Source organism: Equus caballus, chromosome 18 (genome assembly GCF_041296265.1).
Source record: "Equus caballus isolate H_3958 breed thoroughbred chromosome 18, TB-T2T, whole genome shotgun sequence".
NCBI classification, from domain to species: domain Eukaryota; kingdom Metazoa; phylum Chordata; class Mammalia; order Perissodactyla; family Equidae; genus Equus; species Equus caballus.
The window spans coordinates 65,026,185-65,040,407 of record NC_091701.1 but is presented as its reverse complement, the minus strand read 5'-3'; the positions used below and the strand labels follow the sequence as shown (position 1 = coordinate 65,040,407).

The 14,223-nt window shown below is 38.9% G+C and overlaps 1 protein-coding gene across 5 annotated transcripts in view; it reads left to right on the top strand.

Moving 5' to 3' along the window:
- TFPI (tissue factor pathway inhibitor) overlaps window positions 1-14,223 on the top strand; it is a 76,078-nt gene that overhangs the window by 21,081 nt on the left and 40,774 nt on the right. For all 5 annotated transcript variants that reach the window (XR_001378769.3, XM_014732571.3, XM_070242043.1 and 2 more), the window contains exon 2: window positions 10,802-10,924. Coding sequence is in view for 4 of the 5 variants with exons in the window: in XM_014732571.3 (XP_014588057.1) it covers window positions 10,804-10,924 (121 nt within the window). In the remaining variant the exon portion in view is untranslated. The remainder of the gene's footprint in view (window positions 1-10,801; window positions 10,925-14,223) is intronic.

Here is a 14,223-nt window from a genome sequence, read left to right as displayed (position 1 = left end):
TATAGCCAGAACCTCATGATATTCGGTCTTAATTTTAATATTATGAATCCTGATGCCAAAATAATGCTTATAGTGATGACTCAGTGTCCTAGGAATGCGGGCCCCTGGGGGGAAGTTAATGAAGAGAGAGAGAGAAGGCTCTGTACCAACCTGTTAGAATCTGGTATGTGGCAAATGTGCAGCGGCACAGCCTTAAACCTCTCTTGGGAAACTGCCCAAACATTTGCATTCCCACAATGTATTTATTCAGAAAATACTCTTTCCTGAGAAAAATCTGGGCTCTCAAACCTCTCGCCAAGATTATTCAAGTTCAGTGAATCTCCATTTGGGAATAAGAGAAGTCTAGTAAGAAATTTTAACAAAAATACGTTTGCAGTCCTAGTTGTCAAGAATATTTGGGAACTTTCAGTTGAAAATACTACTTGTGAAAAATGAACTTCAAAACATAAAAAGAAAATAGAAAACTATTAGAATCCCTATAGACCTTTTTGTCTCCCTCTCCCCACCATAGTTCTATTCTATTTCATCTCTTCATTTATTATCCTTTCCATTAGTGTGCTGCAGACTCACCCAAAATGAGAAATAGCCAAGGAAGTACATAAGTTAAAGATAAAAACAGCCTCCAGGTTTTAGTGGACAGAGGGTAGCCCCCCCGGGGATCAGCCAAATTGAGTGGATGGAAGTAATAAACACCAAGAAGATAACAACATTAGCCACTGCTGAGCAGAAAATTGGAATTATTCTTCAAGCTATGTTTTTTTCTCTTTTTCTAGTTGCCAGGTTTTGTCTCTCCTGTCTCTCATTGGTACATCGCAAATAAAGAAGCAGCCCAAACGAAATTTCTTTCTTTTAGACGTGGCAAAGTACTCATTGAGCTTAGAGCTTAACAATAAAACTCTAAAAAAGAAAAAGTTCAACAAAATGTGATAAAGAAAACCTAAGTGCTATTTCAAAAACAAAGCAAGATATTACTGGTAAGAATGTAAAGTGGCGCAGCTGCTTTGGAAACAGCCTGGCAGTTCCTCAAATGATTAAACAGAATTACCATATGATCCACCAGTTCCACTCCTAGGTACACTCATACCTCCGAGATATTGTGGGTTCCGTTCCAGACCACTGCAATCAAGTGAATATTGCAATAAAGCTAGTCACATGAATTTTTTGGCTTCCCAGTGCATATAAAAGTTATGTTATACACTATACTGTAGTCTATCGTGTGCAATAGCATTATGTCTAAAAAAAAATGTAGATACCTTAACTAAAAAATACCTTATTGCTGAAAAATACTAACCATCATCTGATCCTTCAGGGAGTTGTGATCTTTCTGCTCTTAGAGGGTCTTGCCTCAGGGTTGATGACTGCTAAGTGATCAGAGTGTTGGCTGCTGAAGGCTGGGGTGGCTGTGTTAATTTCTTAAAATCAGACAACAATGACGTTTGCTGCATCGATTGACTCTTCCTTTCGTGAATAATCTCTCTGTAGCATGTCATGCCGTTTGACAGCATTTTACCCACAGTAGAACTTCTTTCAAAGTTGGAGTCAATCCTCCAAACTGCTTTATCACCTAAGTTTATGGAATATTCCAAATCCTTTTTTGTAATTTCAACAATCCTCACAGAATCTTTACCAGAAGTAGATTTTATCTTAAAAAAACACTTTCTTGGCTCATCCATAAGAAACAACTCTTCTGGGGCCTGCCCGGTGTCACAGTGGTTAAGTGCACACGTTCCGCTTCTCAGTGGCCTGGGATTCACCGGTTCCGATCCCTGGTGCGGACATGGCACTGCTTGGCACGCCATGCTGTGGTAGCCATCCCACATATAAAGTAGAGGAAGATGGGCACGGATGTTAGCTCAGGGCCAGTCTTCCTCAAAAAAAAGAAAAAAAAAGCAAAGAAACAACTCCTCATTGCTAAAGTTTTATCATGACATTGCAGCAATTCAGTCACCTCTTCAGGCTCCAATTCTAATTTTAGTACTCTTACTCTTTCTGTCACATGTGCAGTTACATCCTCAGCTGAAGTCTTGAACCCTTTAGTCATCCATGAGGATTGGAATCAACTTCTTCCAAACTCCTGTTAATGTTGTTATTTTGATCTCTTCCCATGAATCACAAATGTTTTTAATGGCGTTTAGAATAGTGAATCCTTTCTAGAAGGATTTCTATTTACTTTGCCTAGATCTATCAGAAGAATCAGTATCTATGGCAGCTATAACCTTACAAAATGTATTTCTTAAAGAATAAGAGTTGCAAGTTGAAATTGCTCCTTGATCCATGGGCGGAAAAATAGATGTTCTGTAGCAGGCATAAAAACTTTAGTCTTCTTGTACAACTCCATCAGAACTCTTGGATGACCATTGTCGATGAGCAGTAATATTTTGAAAGGGATCTTTTCTTCTGAACAGTAGGTCTCAACAGTGGGCTTAAAATATTCAGTAAACCATGCAGTAAAAACAAGTGCTGTCATCCAGGCTTTGTTGTTCCATTTATAGAGCACAGGCAGAGAGATGTAGCATAATTCTTAAGAGCCCTAGGATTTTCAGAAGGGTCAATGAGCAGTGGCTTTAACTTACAAAGTCACCAGCTGCATTAGCCCCTAACAAGAGAGTCAGCCTATCCTTTGAAGCTTTGAAATCAGGCATTGACTTCTCCTCTCTAGCTATGAAAGTCCTGGATGGCATCTTCTTGCAATAGAAGGCTGTTTTGTCTACATTGCAAATCTCTTTTTTAGTGTAGCCCCCTTCATGAATGATCTTAGCTAGATCTGCTGGGTAAATTGCTGCAGCTTCTATATCAGCACTTGGTGCTTCACGTTGCACTTTTATGTTATGGAGATGGCTTCTTTTGATATGGAACCTGAAGTGAGTTCGCTCACCCATTGCTCAGCAAGCCAATCTCTGACACCGGGTGCGGTGGAAGAAAGTAGGAATTTTATTTTTGCACAGCACTGAGCAAGGAGAGAGGACAGTTAACGCTGAAATCCCAAACTCCCCGAAAAGCTAAAAGGAAGGGTTTTTATTTGGGGTTTTAGATAGTGGAGGGGGAGCATATGGGCTTGCTGATCAGAGCTTTCCCACCAGCCTGTGTTTGTCCTTGAGATACTTGCAGAGAGGAGGGAGCCCGTGACCTTGCTGGTCAGCAGCTTTACCACCAGCCTGTATCTCTTTGTGGAGAGATGATCCAGGTGCTTGTCCTTGATGGTGTCTGTCTCCATGGAGGATAGTGGATTCTGGAGCTAGGAAGCCAGGGAGTAAGCAGGGAATGAGTGTTTTGGTTTTAACCCCATATACGCTAGGTTTCATGTGGGGAAACTGATATCAGGGTCGATATCACTTTCCTTAAACCTCATGAGCCAGCGTCTACTACATTCATACTTTTCTTCTGAAGCTTCCTCACCTCTCTCAGGCTTCATAGGCTTGAAGAGAGTTAGAGCTTTCCTCTGGATTAGGCTTTGGCTTAAGAGAATTTTGTGGCTGGTTTCATCTTCTATCCAGACCGCTAAAACTTTCTCCATATCAGCAATATGGCTATTTTGCTTTCTTACCATACATGTGTTCACTAGAGTAGTACATTTAATTTCCTTCAAGAACTTTTCCTTTGCAGTCACAACTTGGCTAATTGTTTGATGCAAGAGGCCCAGCTTTCAGCTTATCTCAGCTTTCAACATGACTTCCTCACTAAGCTTAGTCACTTCTAGCTTTTGATTTAAAGTGAGAGATGTGCAACTCTTTCTTTCACTCGAACACTTAGAGGCCATCGGAGGGTTATCAGTTGATCTGATTTCAGTATTGTTGTGTCTCAGGGCATAGGGAGGTCTGAGGAGAGGGAGAGAGACAGGGTAACAACCAGTCGGTGGAGCGATCAGAACACACACAACATTTTTCAATTAAGTTCGCCATCTTATTATGGGTGCGGTTCATGTTGCCCTGAAACAAATACAGCAGCAACATCAAAGATCACTAATCACAGATCACCATAACAAATACAGTAATAATGAAAAAGTTTGAAATATGGCAAAAAGCACTGAAATGTGGCACAGAGACATGAAGTGAGCAAATGCTGCTGGAAAAATGGTGCTAATAGACTTGCTCATTGCAGGGTTGCCACAAACCTTCAATTCATAAAAAAAACAATATGTGCAAAGCACAATAAAGCAAAGCATAATAAAACAAGGTATGCCTGTGTATGCCCGAGAGAAATGAAAACGTCTACACAAAAACTTGTGCACAAATGTTCATAGCAGCATTATTCATAATATCCAAAAAAGTGGAAATAGCAAAAATGTTTGTTAAGTGATGAATGGATGAATAAATTGTGACATATCTATACAATAGAATATTTTTGGCAATAAAAAGAAGTACTGATTTTTGCTACAGCATGGATGAAACTTGAAAATATTATGCTAAATGAAAGAAGCCAGCCACAAAAGGCCTTGTATTGTATTATCCCATTTAAAAGAAATGCCTAGAACTAGTCTATATATAGAGACAGAAATTAGATTAATGGTTTCCTAGGGATGTGGGAATGGGGAAATTGGGGGGTGGGGGGAGATGGCTAAAGGGTGTGGAGTTACAGGGTAATGAAAAATGCTCTAAAATTGATTGTGGCTCTCAAATTGAATGTTTGTAAACTCTGTGGCTATACTAACAGCTATTGAATTATTTTAAAAAGACAATTTATCCAAATTAAAAATTTGTGCTCATCAAAAGACACTTGTATAGAAATGAAGAGATAAGTCTTGGGGGCTGGCCCCGTGGCCGAGTGGTTAAGTTCTCGCGCTCCGCTGCAGGCGGACCAGTGTTTCGTCAGTTCGAATCCTGGGCGCGGACATGGCACTGCTCATCAAACCACGCTGAGGCAGCTTCCCACATACCACAACTAGAAGGACCCACAACGAAGAATGTACAACTATGTGCCGAGGGGCTTTGGGAGAAAAAGGAAAAAAATAAAATCTTTAAAAAAAAAAAAAAAAAAAAGAGATAAGTCTTAGACTAAGATAAAATATTTATAATATATATTATTTGGCAAAGAACTTGTACCCATAATATATAAAGAAGTCCTACAATTCAATAATGAAAAGACAAAGAACCTTGAAAAACAAACCAGGTTATTGGGATAGAGTGACAGAGGAAGCGGTGGTGGTTACTTTCTAAATATGGCACTCAAAGAAGATCTTTTGGAGGAGAGGCTATCTGACAACCATTCTTACTAAAAGAAGGGAGTCTGCTATTGCAGTATCTTGTTGAAGAGTGTTCCCATGACAGGAAATAGCAATTTCAAAGTGTTAAACCTAGAAGGAGTATGGTTTGTTCAAGAATTAGCAGTTTCAGTGGAGCTAAGGGATTAGTAGGCAATGTCCATAAAGCTGAGCAATTACGGGAATGACCGACAGAAAATAAAGTTGGAGGGGGAGCTGGGAATGCTTTATTGGACACCCGTTCCCTTGGAAAATCTTACCTCATGATGATGATGGCAACACAGCAAAACATCTCCCAGCTCCTGCCTATGTCTGTAATTGCCCTTATACAGGTCCACTTAGAAAACATAACCTCACACGCAGACTGAATTCATGCCTAATATGCACACAAATCCATACTTACATTAATTTATCTAGTTGTATGACTAGCACAATTCCCTTGGGATATCCTTGAGTCCTCTGTCCTTCATATCCTCACTCAATTTTGCCAATACTCAAATCAAAAAGTCTCTCACACCTGGCCTTTTTCCTATAGTTCCACCGATAGCTCCTGTTCGTGATTACATTCTGATCCTCTGCAATATTCTAGCTGTTAATTCCACTTATAATTTTGCCCTCTCAACATCTTTCCACACATGCTGGATTTTATTAAAGCACAAATCACATCATACTTTTTTGTATTTTCCTGATTCAGGAAACCTGCTGACTTTTCCTTACCTGTATCTTATTTCTCAAGGTATTTTCCAAAGATATTTTATGGAAAAACAGTCCTTTGTCATGTAACTTTGGAAATGCATTTACTATGTTCTCCCATAGACGATACAATTGCACATTACCATAATAAGGATTCTGAAAAAGTCCTACAGTTGAGAAAACTATATAAATTTTTTAACTCAGATAGAAACATATATTAACCTATGAACACTTTTTTTATGTAACAACTAATAACATCTTGCTGAGCTAGTATTCTAAGAACACACCTTGACCTAAGAGAGTAAAATCGATGCTGAAAATTAGCATTAAAGTGAATAGAAAATGTAAGCTATGCAGTGTGTAAAATATGTTAGTTCAAATGCATAAATTCTTAGAACTGGAATGGAATTTAAGGACAATCTAGCCCAAGTCATGCATTTTATGAATCAGCTTCAGTAATATAAATTTATTTCCAAAAGTTACTTAATAAGTTGCTGGCAGAGCTGAGCTTAGAATTTCTAGTTTATTGCCCCAGTATATAAATACTATTTTTATTCAAGTTAAATAATTTAACATATATTTATTCTCCACTGCTACATGCCTGGTATATGCAAAGATATCCTGACAATGCATCTTGGCACTTATTCCATTTTTATTTAACTCAATTGGTTGAGTGCAAATTCCTTGAGGGTCAAGCATTTCTCTAGATTTTTTTAATTTCCCTTAGTGTCTAAAATATTATGATGCACAACCAGTCACTAACACAACACATTCATATAATATATTCTTGCCTAAATAACTTCTGATGCCAAGTTAGAAATTAAAAGGGACATAACTAGAGTGAGGACCTAGTTCATAGCTGGTGCCTTCTCACTCTATCTTCATACGGTGGAAAAAAGGAAGAATCTCTGTGGAAGGATCTCACTCATGTATATATATACACAATATATATATATTATAACCACACTAATCCCATCCCTCATGACATAATCTGCTCTGAAAGACCTCACCTCCTAATACCAGCACTTTATGTAGAATTTTAGGCTTCTGCATAAAAATTTGGGGGAAACAAACGAGACCCTAGCATAATCCCACCAACAATGATGGTGGGGTCCACATTCTCACCAACACTTTGTATTGTTTGTTTTTATGAATTTAAGTTATAGTATCTCACAATAGTGCTAATTTGTATTTTTCTGATCACTGATTATGTTGAGCATCTTTTAATACGCTCATTGGCCATATGCATGTCACCTTTTGAAGTGTGTGTTCACTCTTTACCCCATTTTTAATTAGATATTTATTTGTAGTTCTTGATACAGTTTCAATATATGATCTTTGGAGACATGAACTTCAAAAACTTTCTCACAGCTCACCTTTTCAGTCTTAGCAGTGCTTACCTTGATGAACAGAAGTTCTTAATTTTAATGAAGTCCATTTATTGGTATTTTATTTTATAATTGGTGCTATTTGTATCCTGATTCAGAAATCTTGGGCCAGCCTTAGTGGCCTAGTGGTTAAGTTCAATGCGCTCCACTTTGGTAGGCAGGTTTCAGTCCTAGTAGTGGACGTACACCTCTCTGTTAGTGGCCATGCTGTGCTGTGCTGGAAGCCCACATACTAAAAAATAGAGAAAGATTGGCATGAATGTTAGTTCAGAGTGAATCTTCCTCAGCAAAAAAGAAAAGAAAAGAAAAGAAATCTTCGCTATGCTCATCGTGAACATATTCTCCTACACTTCTTCTACAAGATTTAATGTTTTGTCTTTCACATTTAGATCTTTAAGTTCCCTTGACTCAATTTTTGCATATGACACAGGGTGGGGTGATGCATATTTTTAATGGAGCCAGCTATTCAAGAAAGTGAAGTACAGAAAGGTACAGGAATGTGGGAGAAGTGAGTTAACCAATGCACAGCTCCGGTTTGGGCTTATCATCTTGTTTGCCATTTTGCAATGTGACTTGATGCATTTTGAAATTTTTAAAAGGAAGTTAATTACAATAATATATAATTAGGTCAGTTCACTCTGATTGATCTCCACAAATTACAGTTTTATAGATGTTATAAAATGTTGTATTATTTTTTCAATGGTATGCCGAAATCAGTCTCCCACTGCTCTGTGAACATGAATCATTTAATGCTTTTGGTCACTTTTCTGAGGCAACGTTATGGAGAAGAGAGAGCGCTGAACTAGCAATCTGCTGACTGAATTCAAGTTCAGATCAGCCGTTAATTAGCTGTGGCCTGTTGTAGTGCATACTCATAGTTTATCTATCCAATATCTTTCCTTTCTTCTGGAAGCAACAATCCCTTCCTCCTGGGGGCTACCTCTGTCCACTCCACCCCCAAAACCAAATACTTAAATCAGATTTCCAATGTTATTCCATTTTCCTGTTTCTGACCCCTGGCTTGTTTAGGGCCCACCAAATCCATACTGATCTCCTACAGCTTTCCAACTCAAATATATTGGTCCAAAGTGGGGGCACTTTTTCCAACTTGAAACTATCAGTGCCATTCTCAAGCTGTTTGAACCTAGTCCATAAAGAGATGTAGGAACGCTATTTTGATGGAAGAACCTTCAGGGTTTAGAACCCAGGAAATATCACTGCTATGCATCGTACTGTGTAGGGAAAGTTGGGCTGCACTGGGCGAGAATAAAGCTCATGTGAGGGGTGCAGCAGGAATGAGAGACTCCTGGTGGTGGTCAGCTCCCTGACTAGTCGTTTCTGAGATCCAGCTGCAAACCTGCATCTCTAGTCCTCATTGTTCTACCTTCTCTAGAATGAATGAGCTGATGACTTTCTGACCCAAACTATCTGAGCTGGCTTCTGATTCTCACAATCAAGGAAAGTCTAAAACAACTAAAACTGAGCAACACTCTAGGCCACCATTTGTAAAGAAAGTCACGATGGATTTAGAGTCCCAGTTTTCATCAAGTCTTCAGCAAGCACCCAACTTCAACCTGCTTCCTAAGCCATGGGATAGAAAAACATGATGTATTTTACACTCAAAGTAAAACAGGTTGTATATCTCAAAGAATCAAACGAAAATAGAAGAGTCGCTGAAAAATACATTTTCAAAAATTAGATAAAGACTACAAATTTGGTTGATAGACTCTTCAAAATAATATATATGTGTATATAGGCATACATATGCATACATATATTTGTGGATTCCTATAGCTTATGATATGTTTTAGGAGGTATATAACATTGCTACTGACTCAAAATCAAATATGTGCTAATGTGTCTAAAGTGTTATGAGAAAATAGGTTATACATTTCACTGGTGCTTTTAAAGAAGCTTAAAGCAAAATGGCATTTCTTACTTTATTAATTTATTATAAGGCTACTCACACATTAATGGTGTGTATCGTGGCAGTGATTTGCTACAGACATAACCAGAGAATTCTCAAAGTTGTTTTTGATGGAATATCTGTTCCTGCATTTGTGAATGTTTACTGGTTAGATTTCTCTTTCCTTCCGGACTCTGATGGCATTAGTATCTGAACATGTGTGTACGTTCCCTTCTTTTTCTGTTCGCATCCTGTATGAACATTACACATTTCCTTCCACCTCTGAATCCAAGGGAGAAATAGCCTTTAAAAACAAAATTTAGATATACTTTTCCATTATTTTTTTGCTGTAAATCTTTAAATCATTTTGAAACAGGAATTGTCACTCTCCTGCTGAAATCTGTTTCCCTCAGAGTGTAAATGTGTTGGTTTATCACTTACAGTCACTTTTCTGTGAAACATTTTTGAATCAGATAACTCCCTAAGCTGAGGGGGGAAGAACTGGAGGACAGGACTGGCTGGAATGTTAGATATTTCTTTTTCCCTCAGTTCTGTTTGCTATCTCATAGAAAACCTGGTTAGGAAAGTGGTTATAAAAACAGAAAAATATTTTAAAGGAAACAAAGATGAAAATTTGGAAAATGTGTTTCTTTTTTCAAAGAAAGACTGGAGCAAAAAGAAAAAGAAATCAGGAATTGAAAGTTTCATTAATGAGTTAGTAGAAAAATGCAAGAAAAGTTAACAAATAATTAGTTCTGACTGAGAAAGAAGAATAGCTGTAGAAAGATGTGGCAAACAGAATTGCATGTGAAAATGGATCTTTAAAAAAATTTTTTTTAATTTATTTTGTTGTAGTAACATTGGATTATAACGTTATATAGCTTTCAGATGTACATCGTAATATATGTCAGATTCTGTGTAGATTACACCATGTTCACCACCCAAAAACTAATTAGAGTCCATTCCCTCACATGTGAGCCTGATTGATCCTTTTGTCCTCCTCTCTCACCACTTCCCCTGTGGTGACCACCAATCCAATCTCTGTCGCTATGTGCTTGTTTGTCATTGTTTTTATCTTCCATTTATGAGTGAGATCATACGGTATTTGACTTTCTCCCTCTGACTTATTTCACTCAGCATAATACCCTCAAGATCCATCCATGTTGTCACAAATGGCCGGATTTCCTCATTTCTTATGGCTGAGTAGTATGCCATTGTGTAAATATACCACATCTTCTTTATCCATTCGTCCCTTGATGGGCACCTAGGTTGCTTCCAAGTCATCTTAATACATACTTAGCCATGTTTATCAGCATTTACCCATGTCTCTCAATTATTGCTATTTTAATTTGTATTTTCAAGGAAATATGAAATATGACCTGTGTATTTGAATTTTATTAGATATATGTGCTGAAAGTATGTGAGTCCATGATATTGAATGCTACATACACATGTTTGAAGTATGAGTCATGGAATGTGTGGACAGAGATGTATAAGAATACACATTAAATGTCATAGAAATTTACATTTGGAGGTATGCATAAGAATCCTACTAGCCTATGGATAATTATGCATTAACATTTTATTTATTAGCTCTATCCATGTCTTGTATTTCAGAGATGATCTATACAATGAAGAAAGAACAGATTTGTTGGGCTTCTATATGTCTGCTGCTTGGTTGTGCCTCTGCTCCTCTTAATGCTGCTCCTCAGGAAAGTGAAGAACATACAAACATTACAGGTAAAGTGGCGGAAGCATTCATCTTTTTAAGCTAGTCAAAGCTCTCAATTTTAATCCAAAAACAATTTTATTTTCCCCATCACGTAGGAAAATTAGTTTTTATCAAAGGGACATTTTTCTTGGGAAACATCTTATATGTAATGTATCAGAAAACAAACAAACAAACTTAGTCCAAAAAAAGTCATTTTAGCAGGGAAGACTTCTCTTTTTTCAGGCTATAATATTAAACACTGAAGGATCTCTGGAAAATTGCAAGGAACCAAATGCTGTAGGAACAACTCGCTGCGGACTTTGATGCCCCCGTTAGCTGGGAGAAGCGCGAGAAGGAAACAGAAGCGAATGACATCTGAAGTCGAGCCATTCTCTCCTTCCGGCCCTTATTCCCCAAATCAGAACTTGCCAGATGAGTCCAGTGTGAGAATCTAGTCAAGCAGGACACCAAGAGATCTGTAATAGAATTTAGTTCTAATCCCATAAAGCTCTGTGTCTAAAAATAAAATATAACAATCAAACAATAGAGCAAGGAGAAAACTGTACAGTGATTGCTATTATAGATTTCTGTCTTTCGTAAAAGTAATATTTTGTAGCAAATTAGTAAATCACTGATAGAACTCTCAAGTCATTGGTAATAGTGAGAGAATATGAACAAAATGACAACTTCTATTTGTATTTGTGTGCGTTATGTACAAAAGACTTCCATAAATACATCCTTATTACGTATCTCGAACAGCTCTTTAAAGTGATTTTGTTCGGTGTACTTCCCTTTGATAAAGATTGAACAGATAAATTTGAAGTGCCTGAGACTGTGGTAGGTGCTAGGCAAGCAGTGGTGACTGAGACCAGGTTCTCAAGAATCTCAGTTTCACAGGGGAGACTGAAGTGTAGACAGGTGGTTTCAGTATAATGTGTAAGTGAAGTGACGGAGGCAGCCCTAAGGAGCTGCTGTTGGTGCGAAGAGGAAGGGGACTCAGCCACGCTTGGTGACCTGAGAGCTTGGCATGGGGAGGTGGCCAAGTGGTACGTGTGGCATTACTTCATCCTTCACCCAAGAATGAGACACTTGGAGCAGAGCTGAAGATCTGTCCCAGCTGGACCCACAGCTTGAAGCCCGGCTGCCCAGGCGGACCCAGCTGAGACCACCTCCAGCTGACCACGGGAGGGGAAGCAGGGCAGCTGAGATCAGCAGGGCCATTCACATCCAACCCGTGAGTGAAAAATAAAGGCTTACGGTTATATGCCACTGAGAAAAATATATATTGTTAGAAAAAATTCCTAAAGATGGAATGTTATTTAATGAAGTCAAAACTGTAATGTGCCTTATGAAAATAGGAATTTGGGCATTATGGGATGAACTCTAATCCTTCATTTGGCTCGTTTCTCAAAAAGGATGTCTAAAGTTCTAAAATTCTGGAGGTTCAGTCGAGAGGGGATGTGGAGGATAAAATAGGTTCCAACAGGGAAAAAGCAGGCAACCCCATCTCGGGATGTGGGAGGAGAAAGGCTCTGCATGTTCCGATATTCACCTAGTCCAGTCTCCCTCAGGTAGGCTGAGAAAATGCAAGCCAGTTAACCAGGAGGTTCCTGAAATTGTTACTGCGGCCGCAGTCAACCAAGAAATCAGATTCACCCATCAATATTTAGGCCAGAGTCTAAAATCTCATAAATCCAGATCAAACCCAGCTGGATAAGAAAACATTTTGATCTTAAAGCTAGACTTGAAGACACTTAGCTGACTGATTGCACAGTCTTACTCAGTTTTTCTTTTGTTTTGTTTTTAATGAATCTTGGAATAGCATGATCCTGCATCTGAATCAATTCAATTTTGGAGACACTGTTTATCACATTATGCCAAGGTTGTGCCACCATTTTATAGAAGTACACTATTTCAGTGAAATAGCGTACTATCCTTTTATAGAAAAACATGCAAGATTTTATGGCTTCTCTCACAATAGTAAACTTTCTTTCATCAGTCCAACCAGCAGGTAGGATAAAGTAGAATAAATTTTTTATTCTTTTTTTGGTAAGACAAAAAGGATGATAAAACACAGTGGTGATAAACTTTTTTTTTTTAATTCCTCTGGACTGGGAGAGAGAAGATAGCAGGGAGCATTTAGAGAAAGGCAAGTATTTTTCATAAGATTTAGAATCAGACAGACTGAAGTTTGCGTGTGTGGTTTGCCAGAGGGTAGCTTTGCAAAATTAGATGGGTTAATGTAAACTTTCTGACTCGCAGTGCCCTAAAGAAAGTGATGTAAAGAACCACGTTTGGATGGTTGTTATACAAACGGCATGAAAGCATGTGGCACATTTTCTGGCACAGAGAAGGCGAAGAGTACATGTCTGAGTTCTTCCCTTCCAGAGAAGTCAAACCTTCTAGTGAGAGAGCCAAGCAGCAGGTCGACTCTTAGATAGCAAGTTGCCTTAAAGCTCTAGGTTCCCCAACAAATTCCGGGAGAATTAGGATGCTGACAGTCGAGGACGCGACAGGCTCCAAGCACTATGAGGAGCCTTCCATCCAACATCCCAGACAAGGGGACGGAGGAGTGAGACTGTAATTGTCGGACGGTGAGATATAAAATACAAGAAATCAATTACAAAAGTGCTTAAACATAGGGCCAGCCAGGTGGCACAGCAGTCAAGTTTGCATGTTCCTCTCCAGCAGCCCAGGGTTTGCAGGTTCGGATCCCAGGTGCGGACAGGGCACTGCTTGGCAAGCCATGCTGTGGTAGGCATCCCACGTATAAAGTAGAGGAAGATGGGCATGGATGTTAGCTCAGGGCCAGTCTTCCTCAGCAAAAAGAGGAGGATTGGCAGCAGATGCTAGCTCAGGGCTAATCTTCCTCAAAAAAAGAAAAAAAAATGCTTAAACATAAACCATAATTCTGTTTATCTCACTGCATCAGGTTAAATTCCTGTTACATTGCCCTCCGTGTGTTTTCCAATTTCACGGCCTTGGGCAGACCCGTGTCACTGTCAACACTGTCTTCACGTCTCAGTTTTGTCTCAGGAAAGTTATCCCTGACCCCCTCAACAAACTTAAGAGTCTGATTATAGGCTCGTGCAGCTTCCTGAGCTCCGTGAATATTTATACATGTAATCTTCAGTGTCTGGATGCCCCATGAAAGAGAGGGTACTGCTGCCATATATTTACTCTCATATCCACCATGGCAGCACAGTGCCTGCCACAGGCTCGACCCACGATCGTTAACTCTCAAAAATTAAGAAATGAAAACAAGGGCGATTTCCATCCTTTTGAGTGGAGTGGGCTGGTGCTGTGTCCAAGAGGGCAGGCCTGATCA